At 42.7% G+C, this 12,285-nt stretch overlaps 1 protein-coding gene across 6 annotated transcripts in view; it reads right to left on the bottom strand.

Moving 5' to 3' along the window:
• CRTC3 (CREB regulated transcription coactivator 3) overlaps window positions 1-12,285 on the bottom strand; it is a 92,526-nt gene that overhangs the window by 27,037 nt on the left and 53,204 nt on the right. For 3 of the 6 annotated variants that reach the window (XM_024766494.1, XM_024766495.1, XM_024766496.1), the window contains 3 exons: window positions 10,106-10,225; window positions 2,561-2,622; window positions 1,176-1,238 (listed from right to left, as the gene is read on the bottom strand). In XM_024766494.1, coding sequence (XP_024622262.1) covers window positions 1,176-1,238; window positions 2,561-2,622; window positions 10,106-10,225 — 245 coding nt within the window. Of the gene's footprint in view, window positions 1-1,175; window positions 1,239-2,560; window positions 2,631-4,538; window positions 7,735-7,778; window positions 10,042-10,105; window positions 10,226-12,285 lie in introns of those variants that run through there. The other 3 variants (XM_024766497.1, XM_024766499.1, XM_024766498.1) reach the window with 3 other exon arrangements.

Here is a 12,285-nt window from a genome sequence, read left to right as displayed (position 1 = left end):
CGACTCTAAGAGATATTATTTACTTATCTCATCCAAGGGTCAAACTGTCTGCCATAAAACGAACTTGTGAGAGACCCGAAATTAATCTAAAATGCTTCTTTGTGGGCTGTTCCAGGTGATGGCCTCCTGTGGCCACCAAGCCATGTGGCTTGACTGTGCACCATGGCTGTGTTGTGTTCAGACAAAGGGAGAGGCAGTTCAGAACCTACATGAAAAACAGGAAGAGTGTGGACTCTGGGATCAGAGAGCCCTGGGTTCAGGTTCTAGCTCCTTTACAGATTCAAAAAGACTCAGGAGAATATCAATCAAATGCAGAGAGACAACTGGGAAAATCTGAGTACAGACTGGGTATTAAATAATGTTAGAAATTACTGTTAATTTTGTTAAGTGTAATAATGGCATTGTGGTTATGTTTTTTTAAAAAAGGTTCCTATCAGGCTTATACTGTTAGATATATTTACAGGTGAAATACTTTATCTGGCCAGTGCTGGGATGGGGGTGTGGGGGACGGCGGGGTAGAAATAGAAGCTGAAGGATGGGCACACGGAATTCTTATAACTATTTTCCTTTCCAACTCTTTTTTGTATATGTTAAAATTTTGCACTAATTTTTTTTTTTAATCCCAGTTCCATCACATATTAGCTAAGTGGCCTTGGAAAAGTCATTTATAACCTCTTAGAACAGAAAATACTACTCATTCTTGTAGAATGTTATCAGGATCAAAAAAAATGACCTATGTAGAACACTTACCACTGGGGGCCAGCTCAAAGTGATCATTTAATAGCTAATGTATATTGAATACTTACGATTCCCAAGTTCCTTATGTATCTTATTTAATCCTCACAACCACCCCTTGATATTGGCACTGTTATCTCCCTTTTCCAGATGAGTAAACTGAGGCATAGGGAAGCTACATAACTTGCTCAAGGTCACAGATTAAGAGAGGCAGACCCTGTTATCCACTCAGACCTCATGTTCTCACACTGCTGCAGTGTCCTGAGCAGACGTTCACGACCTGGTGGGAGATTTGGGTTCCTCTTTTTTTTTTTTAAACACTTCATATAAACACAACTGATATAAACATACTCTGGCAAATGGATGATATATTAGAAAGCATCAGGACAATCAAGGCGACTGGCTTAAAGTTTATTTCTACTAGAAAACAAGCCATGTACCTGTTAAGTGCAGATGTTAGCCTGAACCCAGGGTGCTTCTCTTCCTTCCAAGGAGGCTGCTGCCTTTAAAAACCAGAATAACATAAAAAGAAAAAGAAGTTCAATCCACGGGGAGCAAAGGAGAACCTCTGGCCTGGGTTTGAGAACTGGCTCCTCTATTAACCCAGCTGCAAGGCTGACCTCTCTAGTTCCTTTGATTTCTGATTTCCATGATTAAAACTATCACAAATCCATGGGAACAGCAGGAGCAAATGAGATAGCTGGGCACATAACAAGGGTTTTTTTTTGTTTTTTTTTAAAAGGTCAAACAAGCACCTTTGAATGCCTTTTGAAATGTTTCAAACCTATGACCAGTTCCTCTCTAGGGATGTGAGGTCTTACTCCAGATGTGTGAAAAACTACCCCTTGTCACATACCCCGAGTGTGTGCATGTGGGTGCCTGGCCGGACTGGAAGCAGAAATGCTGCAACCCCACACAGACTCCCATGAAGAGGAATATAACTGTTACAGTAGCCCAGTTTGTGAAACTATGAATCTGACTAATCCTCCCGCTCTGGAAAGCCTAAGACATTTTTTCTTGAATACAAATTTTTAGAATCTCAATTTGGGGGTATCCTTTCATGATTTAAAATAAAATATTGTGCTTGTCCTACAACCATGGATCCCAAGATTCTTAAGCACTGCTGAAAACCTACTTGAGGTAGGGGCCAGCTGTCACCCATCTTCATATCGACCTTTTCCAGGTCCTGACTACATTATCCACAGGAAGTGCTGCCACTGTTTGCCCCGAGAATGGATGGAGAATAGATCTCAACCGAGAGAGCTAAATTTTCTCAATACGTACATTTCAAATGCCTCTTAAATCTGACTAGGTGATCTGAAAATGATACCATGCATCCACCGGATGTAACAATCTTTTCAGTTAATTTTATATTCTGTCACCCTCAGTATTCAAAAACACTCAACTTTTTGGTATATATTCTCTATATACAAAAATACTCAGAGAGACCCTAGGTCAAATCCACTATGCAAATTAGTTTTAGGAGCTTACTAAAGCCTTATGTTTCTTTCAGTAGCTTACCAAGACACGTTATATATTCAAATATAAGAATAAGAAAACAGAGTATTATGTTGGTAATTGTATTCCAAATGTGTTTCTATTTGGTCTTTAAAATGAAGATCTAGATTGATTTAAATAACTTAATTTTAGACTTTCATATACGTCTATGATTATACATGGAAAGACTTTAGTTTTATAAGAGAAAACAAGAGTCTGTGCTTTAGATTAGAAATTTCTAAAACAACATTCAAGGTGGATACAATAAAGTGAAACCATCCAAAAATAGCACATGCCCCTCCTATCTTTGAAAAGAAGGCTTGCTTACCTTGGCCAACTCTCATCCAGGGGCTGCGAGGGGTAATTAGCTCCAAATGTACTACCATCAAAGTAGAATTCTCAATAAAGGAAAAATATAATGAATGGAAAGTTGAAGCAGAACTAAGAGGCTGGAATCGTGGGGAGTTCAACAACTTTTTTGGTTCTTATCTTTATCTCTACACCCGACGTCTCTTCCTCCATGCTTTGTCTTATCAACTTCCTCTGGAAAAATCTGTTCTATCTGCTAACCAGTGCCATCTTTGCATGATTCACATGGGGTGTTTCTTTTTTTTTTTTCCTGCCTGCCCAACATCTTTTACTTTCAAGAACTGCTTCCACCCCGACCCGAAACCTGGTAAGGCTGTCATTCTGTGTGGGCCTGCCTGCCCCACAAAATGTACACAGACCCAATATTTCCAGTCAAGGTAACTTATCCCCCTGTGACTGGCTCAGGGATGGGCTCATGATACAAACAAGGGGGAAAAGGAGTGCCCCCAGCTGACGTGGTGAGCCCGAGGACCACATGGACCTGGGTTTCTCTCCCTGGAAGTCAATTCAGAGGTAGCACCTCACAGATGCTGAATCTTGATGCTATTGTACAAACCCCTGGATCTAGCCCCTTGGGCTTCTAGTGACATAAGCCAATAAATTTCCTTTTTTCCAAGTTGAGGGTTTCTGTTTCTTATAACTAAAAGAGAGCGGCATTAGGTTTGCGGAGAAATGTGAACTTTCTTGGGTTGTCAGGGGCCCCGTTTTATAATTTCTGTATTCTTCACTGGGTCTAGCCTGCCTTAGAACATATTCCAGGTGAAATGGAAATATGGAAAAACAAATGTGATGCTACACTATACATGCTGAGCACAGTAGAGCCGTTTTGGTTAATTTAGTTAATTATACATATAGAATAGCCTTCTTAAAACATTTTAAATCATATTATTCTCCTGCTAAAAAATCTTCAATGATTCTGTATAAAAGAAGCCAGGGCTTCTGAGCTAGGGTTCAGAAGGAAATGGGAACCAATGGAGAAGGACCCTATCCTACAGGCAGAATCTGCCATTAGTAAAACATGGGCACTAATGAATTCTTCATGAAATATTTCCTTTGCCAGAAGCATTAAGATCACAAGGTTCACTTCCTGTGTATTAGTTTTGTCATGTCTAGTTACCTTCTTTCTTAATCTGAATCTTAGTCAAGGCAATAAAACAGAGCTATTTTCAAAAGAGAGACCAGACATTTCTTCAACACCAAATATTAGGCTTAATGTATGCAAAGTACAGATGAGAACAGACTGCAGAAGGAGACAGAAGAGGAAAAGGTGATAAAGAAATAAGAAGGCCCTCTGAGAGGAAGCACAGCAGTATCTCAGTTGGCAGAGCCATTAGGGAGAAGGCATTGAGCCTTTCTCTTTCCTGCAGAGTTTGATGAATCTCTGTCCAGAAAAGATAAATTTCAGAAGCAGAAGTTTACCACTTCCCTCAGGACACTGCCACCCTTAAAGTCCTTAAGTCCACTTATCTGGAACCTGTAATACAAATTAGAATGCAGTGGTGTAATAGTAGTGCAATGATCAAACATCGATTATTTCAATGTTGAGGTATAAGTCAGCATTTTAGCCTTTCTGATGTGTATTAACAACATGGAAATGTAGTAAATTCCTGAAATTTTAATATGAGTAGGCTGAGGCTTCAAAAGTTAAAAGATGCGACCTCTGAGCTCTCCCAATTCTCACCATTCACATCTCACTGAATGGATATTCGAAAACCCAACAATTGTTGGCACCAAGAGAACCACTAATGTTAGTAACCACTAATGTCAATAGCTTACAGCTAAATTCAACAGAAGAAAACCTACAAAAGGTTTATTTGTTCTTCTGAAGATTTCAGAAAATTTTGTTCAGGTGGCTTTAATTACTCTACAACACTAATATGTCCTAAAGAACATCCTAAAGACAGAAAAAATACCCTTATTTGTAAACTTGAATTTACCATTTAATTCAATAAACATTTCTAGAGTGCTTGCTATTTGCCAGCAAACAAACAGAAGCAGAGGTGACAGGGTTTTTAACAAACCAGATCAGCTCCTCACCCAGCACTACGTTAGTTAAGCCTAAGTCAAAAACCAGTCCCACAGGAACTTCCCTGGCGGTCCACTGGTTGAGACTTTGCCTTCCGGCACAGGGGGTGCAGGTTCGATCCCTGGTTGGGGAGCCGGGATCCCACATGCCTCCCGGCCAAGGAGCCAAGGCATGGAATGGAGGCAGTATTGTAGCAAATTCAATGAAGACTTTAAAAATGGTCCACATTAAAAAAAAAATCCAAAAACAAACAATCCCACATTATAATGGGCCTTTTTATTTATCCCCCTGTGCACTCCTCTTCTGGCTCCTCCTCTTCTGCCTTCAACCCTGATGGTCCAGAGTTTCTGTGGCCTCACAGCCTCTCAGCCCACATCTGCTTACATTGCTCTTAAAAGGACAGGATGGGGAGAAGGGTCTCAGTATCATGAGTGCCATGTAGAGTAGGAGCAGGGCGAGAGGCTGGGGACTCCGGGCACAGCCACTTTGGGAAGAGTGTCCTGCCTTCCATGCTCACCTTGGTCGGTCCCACCCATGCCTCTGGCTCCATCCATCATCCATAGTCCAGTAACTCATAAATCCATACCTCCAGCTCCCAACAGTTCTCATGAACTTCAGGCTCAAATTTCCAACTGCCTACTCAGCTTCTCCACCAAAAGTACCTCAAATTCTACCTAAAATCCCACTCATCATCTTGCCTCTCGCCTGCTCGTCTTGTTAGGAGTCCATCGTATGTAATGGAGGGTGCCATCCACCCAGGTGCTACAGGTGGAAATGCCAGTCATCCCAGGCTGCTCTCTCTCCCCAAGTCGCCGCAGTTCTGTAGCGGAGAATCCTTCCCCTCGTGTTCCTGCCTCAGTCCATCACAAGGGGACTCCTGCTCCTTCTCAGCTCGGGGAGGGCCAGAGGGAAAGTTCTCACACACTCTTTCCCAAAGGAGGGGGAGTAGCCCTTCTGTTGATATGACAGGACACCTGCTGACCCATTTCCCCGTGGGTGGGGTCACTGAGCCTCAGAAGCTCCAAACAAGTCCGACCCTGTCTCTTTCTTGTGCTGCCTGCTCGTGGCTGGTGAGCACAGCCGGGTTCTTCTTTTGGCTTCCTGTTCCCATGAGGTAAGGGCACCCAGGGCAGGGCTCAGGAACTGCCTTCTTGAGCAGCCTGGGGGTGACCATGTTCTCTCCTGCCCTCTGCAACTCTGTGTTCCTCCAGGCACAGAGTTTGTGGGGCAGGTTCATGATGGTCCACGCAGCTGGTGGGGTAAGTGAACTCCAGGTCTGGTGGGTTAATAGAACCCACCCACCAAGACAAGTGCCAGGGTCAGATTTAACGTATAAAACTGACCACAAGTTGGTTCCTTCCTAATTTCTCAACCATGGCTTCACCATCGCTCAACTTCCTCTTGTCCTTTTACCTCCAACTATGTCCTGCCAGAATACATCTAAAAGTCAAACATGAAGGGAGGTACATGAGTGAGATCTTTTTTGAGTCCCTGTGTGTATGAAAATGTCCTCCTGTTTACCTCAGCACGCGAGTGACAAATAGGCGGCATGTGGGATTTTGAAGTCTGACTATTTTCCCCTTAAAACTCTAAAAACTAGCATTTCCTTATCCTCCGAGATGGAAATCCTTAATGGATGGCAGGTAAAAACTGGATTTTGTGATCAACTAAGTTTTGGAAACCCTGGATTAAAGACAAGAAGTCTCTTAACTGCCAGGCTTCTCAGACCCCTAATATAAACTGTGAAGCTTCAAGAAGATACAGAGAACCAGACATTTCTCAAATATAATAGGCAGTGCATTTCAAAGAAACAGTGTTCTATAAACTGACATCCTAAAATTTTCATCTCATTGTATGAAAAGAATCAAAGCAAGGCCTATTCCAAAGAGGAAACCCATTCCTAACTTTGGCAGGTCTTAAGGCATCTCTTCGTGACTGTTCACCCTAGTTTTCTGGACACAATATACTCTCAAACCTTGTTGGGAATGTAAATCAGAAAATTTCTAAACATTTGTTTTTCTTTCTTCCTAAAAACACATCTCTTTTAGAGGAAGGCGTTTCTTATGATTCTTCAGTGTGTCCCCCTTTTCTTCAATGTATTATCCACAGGTCTGAGATAATATTATATTTGCTGTAAATTTATGTTAATAGCTCAGAAATTCAACAGGATGGTGTTTGGGATACATGTTTGCTGCCTTTGAGGAGTGAGAAGGGCTGCTGAAGACACGAGCAGCTGCAGGAAGGTAGGAGAGTCTCTCCTCTGAGTTCTCAGGCCCAGGCCCCCAGCTGGGGACCAGGCAGCGCCTCTCTGCTGCCCGGAGTACGGCCCTGGGCCAGATCTCAGGTGGGCAGTGCCCTGGTCTCTGCTTGTGGCGGCCCCCATGCCAACAGCAGAGCCCAGAGCCCACTGTGCCAGCCTTCCCTGCTATGGTGGCCGCCCACTGCCCACCGCGGGAGGAATGCCCTTGTGCCAGATCTCCGCTGCTTGTGGTGCCCACACTGTTAACAATGTTCATTTGAGATCACAGGACTGAACCCTTCTCTAAGTCAGAGTGCGTGTTCTAAAATCACACCCAAGCCAAGAAACAGCTGGAAGAAGAAAATTCTGAATACATTTCTTCTCTTTGTTCTAGCAAAGATTCAAACCGGTGTTAATACTTCCGAATAATAAAACTTCATTAAGGAAGTAATAGACCGGTAAGAAAGGCAACCATTTTAAGCAAATTATTGCAAAATCAAATGAATGCAGGCCAGGAAGGGAAAGATGGAATTGCAGCCCTCTTCCCCATCTTCTCCTGAATGTATTCATATCTTCGACATAAAATCATCCCACTTTTATATTTTACTAGGAGCTCAAGGTCCCTTGATTCTTCAAAAGAGACTCGCTGTTTATTCATGGGCAGGCCTACGCTAAAGAACTCTTTTCAGTCAGCAGATGTCAGTCCCAGGACCCCCGTTAGGTGCTTCAGAGAGACATCTCATGGTCGGTGAATCAGACTTGCACTGTCTGATGAACAATTTTAATTCATCTGTATGTTTATTCTCTCCCGCCCTTAGGAGTTGATTGCTTTGCTGCTGCCCTCATGAGTTGACCTGTATACACAGTCAAGTTCTAACCTATGACTTATTACCCGAAAAGAGATAGAGTCACCTGAACACACAGTGAAGTCTTCCCTCCGGCACTTTGCACAAGCTGTTCGCTCCGCCTGAAACATCTCCTCCCGGCTGTCTTCCTCCCTGCATATCACAACCACCTGAAGTTATTTTCCTTTAATAATTTTTTCTTTTTTTTTTTTTTTCACCTGTTTGCTGTCTGTCATCTCCCACAGGACTGTAAACTCAAGAAGGCAGGGACACATCTCTCTCATACACCTCTGAGTCCCCAGTGCTTAGAATAGTACCTTGTACAGAGAAGGGGCTCTGTGAATACCTGTTAAATAAATAAACATGCTATCCCCTCACTTGTTACCTATCCTTCAAGCCTCAGATTTTCCTCTGGGATGCCTTCTCCATCTCCCCGAGACTGGTGCAGGCTGTGCTACTCTGAGCTTGCACAGCCCCTAAGCTGCATCACCGGCAGCTCACCACACTGCTGACACCGTTCGCTTGCCCAGCTGCCTCTCCCACTGAACTACAAGCAACTTGAGGGCAGGCACTATGTTATGTTTCCCATGATATCTACAGTGTCTAAATGGTGCCTAACACTAACTGTTAAGTGAATGAACATTTTTCTCCATTGCTTTTCTTCAATCTCCTCCTCTTCTAGACAGTCGTCTAGTTTAAAAAGCTGTGAGTATATGCATATATTTAGATTATACTTGCTGCAAAAAAGATTTGAAATAGCTATAAGTATATCTATATGTATTATAATATTTAGAGAGAACACCTCCAAGGGAAAGAGGGAATTGAGAAATTAGAAAAAGATACAATGTTAGTTACATCAAGAAACACTCTTTTACTTGAAAATTCCAAGCAATTTAGACAATGGTTCCAGGTACTACTCCACCAGCACACATGTGAATTAGCTGAAGTACTGCCTGAATTCTCCTTTCCTTTTGCATTCTATGTAAAAGTTATTACACATTCCAGAAAGGAATTTGAGGGGTATTGGTGGTTAAATGGTAGAATTCTCGCCTCCCAGAAAGAAATTGGAAAAATCAGTTATCAACTTCATTTTCCCAGACAATGGTCACATAATACACAAAATTAGAAGTCAAGGTATCTCAGTGGACCAAATGTGGTGCGTCCCTGGGGGTGGAAGAGAGGAGAAGTAAACATTCATTGGGATCATTACCCTCGCCTCACATTGACAGAAAACTGCAAGAAGCCCAAGGGCAAGAGAAGCAGTGGTTTCCTCTGTGCAACCCGCCCCCCGCCCCCCCGCAACTCCTCCCAGGGGGTCTCTCTTGAGTGTGGTCCTGGGGACCACTGAGTGCTATAGCGAGGGAGGGGCTCAGGCTGGGGGGGTCAGCTTGACCTGGGCTGAATCTGGGCCCTTCCAACCTCAGCTGTGGAATTTTGGGCAAGTTACTCTGACACTCAGTTTCCTCATTGGAAAATGGGGGTTAAAAAAAGTAAACTGCTCAGTAAGTATTGAGGACTAAATGACATATGAATTGCCCAGCACAGTGTCTGGCATGGGTAGGTGCTCAGTAAACATAAGCATCCTCCCCCCACTTCCTGGTTTCTAGGCTGGTGAAGCGAACTCTACCATCACTGCCAGGAATCCAGCTCTGCAGTAAGACTTACCCCGCCTTTCTCGTCTTCCTCCACCCCTGTGGGTGAGAAGAGTGAAGTGAGAACGCAGGCCCTCCTCCCACAAAATCCAGCTCAAAAGCCCTGAGCACAATGCTGGACCCTGAGCAGCACACCCCATTCTGGCCTCATAAATAAAATTGTCAGATGAATTCACAATCTCCTTTTCTTTCTTCCTACTTAATAGCATAGGATTTGGTGTGAGTGAATATCACTATGTAAGATTTTCCTAAATACCAGCTTTATATTTTAGTTGTCATCTATTGAGTTTGAAACTCCATAAATAGAAAATCATATAAAATTTCTTCTGTAAGTTCTAGCAGCAGGTCAGTGGGTCAACAGAAATAAAAACAAATCACCTATCTCTTTGTTTTGGCTGGACAGATTAAATCTATCTAACCTGATTCAAAGTCATGTTGAATTCTGACTGCTGATTTCTGAAGAAAATGCTGAGAAGGCCTTGCAATGGGGCTGAATTGCATGTTGTTTATGTTCAGTTACTTCATTAAACTGAACTTTATTGACACTTCATAAAGTAAACATCTACAATGATCCTTCCAATTTTCACCTGCGGAGATGTTTCTGGTTTCCAACTCACTTATTTTTCTTGCCTCTGTTCATCAGATAAAATGAAGATTTTGAGGCCAAAGGGGAATGACAGGGAAGATACATTCTGAAAACCTTTCAAAACTTATCCTCTCCTCAGACAATGAAAAAGGATATTTGTCGTCCTGGCTTGTCCCCAGACCGTCGGTGGAGGGGGTGGAAGCGGGTCCGGGACGGCCTCTCCACCAGCCCATGGTGGCGGGTTCCGCGCACGCTGTCAGCTGGGTGGAACGCCGGCTGTGGAGAGAAGGAAGAGAGTTGGCCTGTGACCGTGACATTGCCACTCACCCTCAAGAACACCAACTGATCACAACAACAGATGACAAGGCTGACTTTATAATTTTACTGGTGTCTATGACTGTGCCTTGAGTCAAGGTAAATAAAATGCAGCACATGGAGCTGTTTCTACATCATTACAGAATAATTTAAAATAGTCTTTAGTGTGTGAAGATGAAAGCTGAAAGAATGATATATTAAAAGTTGTCACAATTTGGAGACTATGGACTCATACATCAAATCCCAGGAATTAGGAGATAAGCATGAAATGTAAAAGAGGTATACTTAAGACAGAAGCAGTGTGCAGAAACATAGATGTGGCATCCAGAAATAAAATGGGATACCTCCTGGGGACTGGGGACTACTTGCTCTATACGGTGTCTTTTTATATTTTTGATTGACTCGACAATGTTTAAAAATTCAGGTTTGGGGCTTCTAGTGAAAAATCTGAACGTCTTGGCCACACTGGTCCCAAATTCCCACTTGGCAATGGGGACTGAAATTGAGAGTAGCTGCTCTCTGCAGGTGGGACACCGGACCACTCGAATGACTTCTTCTGTTAGACATCTGAGTTTGTGACCCCTGAGTCAAGGCAAGAAAAAAGAATACTACCTGAATACAAGTGGGAAACACACAACTCATTATACCCCAAATGGCACAAATGAAAATACAAACAGATTCAAGATAAATCCATGGTCAATAAATACAAAATCTTTTATTAATGGAGGCTTGGGTGACATTCTTAACATTTTTGAGTTCGGCATGATAAAAGGCAACCTTTTTTTTTTTTTTTAACATCTTTGTTGGAGTATAATTGCTTTACAGTGCTGTGTTAGTTTCTGCTGTATTACAAAGTGAATCAGCTATATGCATACGTATATCCCCATATCCCCTTCCTCTTGCGTCTCCCTCCCATCCTCTTTATCCCACCCCTCTAGGTGGTCACAAGCAAAAACCAAATCCTAGGCTGGACCATTCTACCTCACATAATGGGGCAATGTGTATAAAGTATTATGCCAGAGATGTTTGTGAAATACATGAAAACAGATTTTCTTTTACGTAAATTGAATCATATGTCAAATACCTAGCTTACTATGAAAGGAATCCTTTGACGGAGTATGTCTTTCTGGGGGAGCTTCTTTTAGTTAAGAATTGGTCGCTAATTTTTCTTTGTTAAACACACAGATTTTCTTATATCGGATTTGGGAATGACTCCTATTTCTCCCGAGTGGACTGATAAAATGTCTGGACTAGTTTAGTTGAACAGTTCTGTCAGCAAAGGGTCCCAGGTCCCAGCCTGTCTCAGTTCTCTAGTTTTACAATCCAAATCTATAAACTCCTAAAATAAAGAGACCTTACTGAGGAACAACCTCTGGTACTGGAAGAAAAACATCCATTATGATAGGTAAGATGGATGTTGATCTCAGACAAGACAGCACACTAATCTAGGGATTGATAAATTGAAACACCTTTGTTAATCAAGAGGATGAATACCCAAGGCACACTTTATCAGGACCTGCTTACACAGTAGACATAATTTTTAAGAGACAGATTACTTTGTTCCAGGATAAAAGAAAAGGGAGGACTCTCTGGTAATAAAATCACACAAATGTTAACTCTACTTGAAAATAACATTTTCCTCTAGGAGTCGTAGAGCACAACTACTGCCAGACTGAGCTCCCAGAGGCCAGCCTACAGAAGGGGCACCGAGGGTCTTTAGAAGGGGATCCAAGGGGACTTCCCTGGCGGTACAGTGGTTAAGACTCTGTGCTTCCACTGCAGGGGAACTGAGATCCCGCATGCTGCACGGCGTGGCTAAAATAATAAAATTAAAAATTAAAAATAAAAGGGAGGGGGGATCCAAAAAGCAGAAAGCTCTTGGAATGTCTTCTGAACTTCCTACTACACATATATTTTCTATTTACACTTGCCTGTTTTGCCTTAACCCCTGGTGGCCCAGATCCTCTATTATTACTTGGACTCAGTGTGTGTGTGTGTGGGGGGGGGGGGGGGGGGTGTGG

This window comes from Neophocaena asiaeorientalis, unplaced genomic scaffold (genome assembly GCF_003031525.2).
Source record: "Neophocaena asiaeorientalis asiaeorientalis breed wild unplaced genomic scaffold, Neophocaena_asiaeorientalis_V1.1 scaffold346, whole genome shotgun sequence".
Lineage (NCBI taxonomy): Eukaryota > Metazoa > Chordata > Mammalia > Artiodactyla > Phocoenidae > Neophocaena > Neophocaena asiaeorientalis.
The sequence above is the reverse complement of the archived record's forward strand: the minus strand, read 5'-3'. Positions and strand labels throughout refer to the sequence as shown.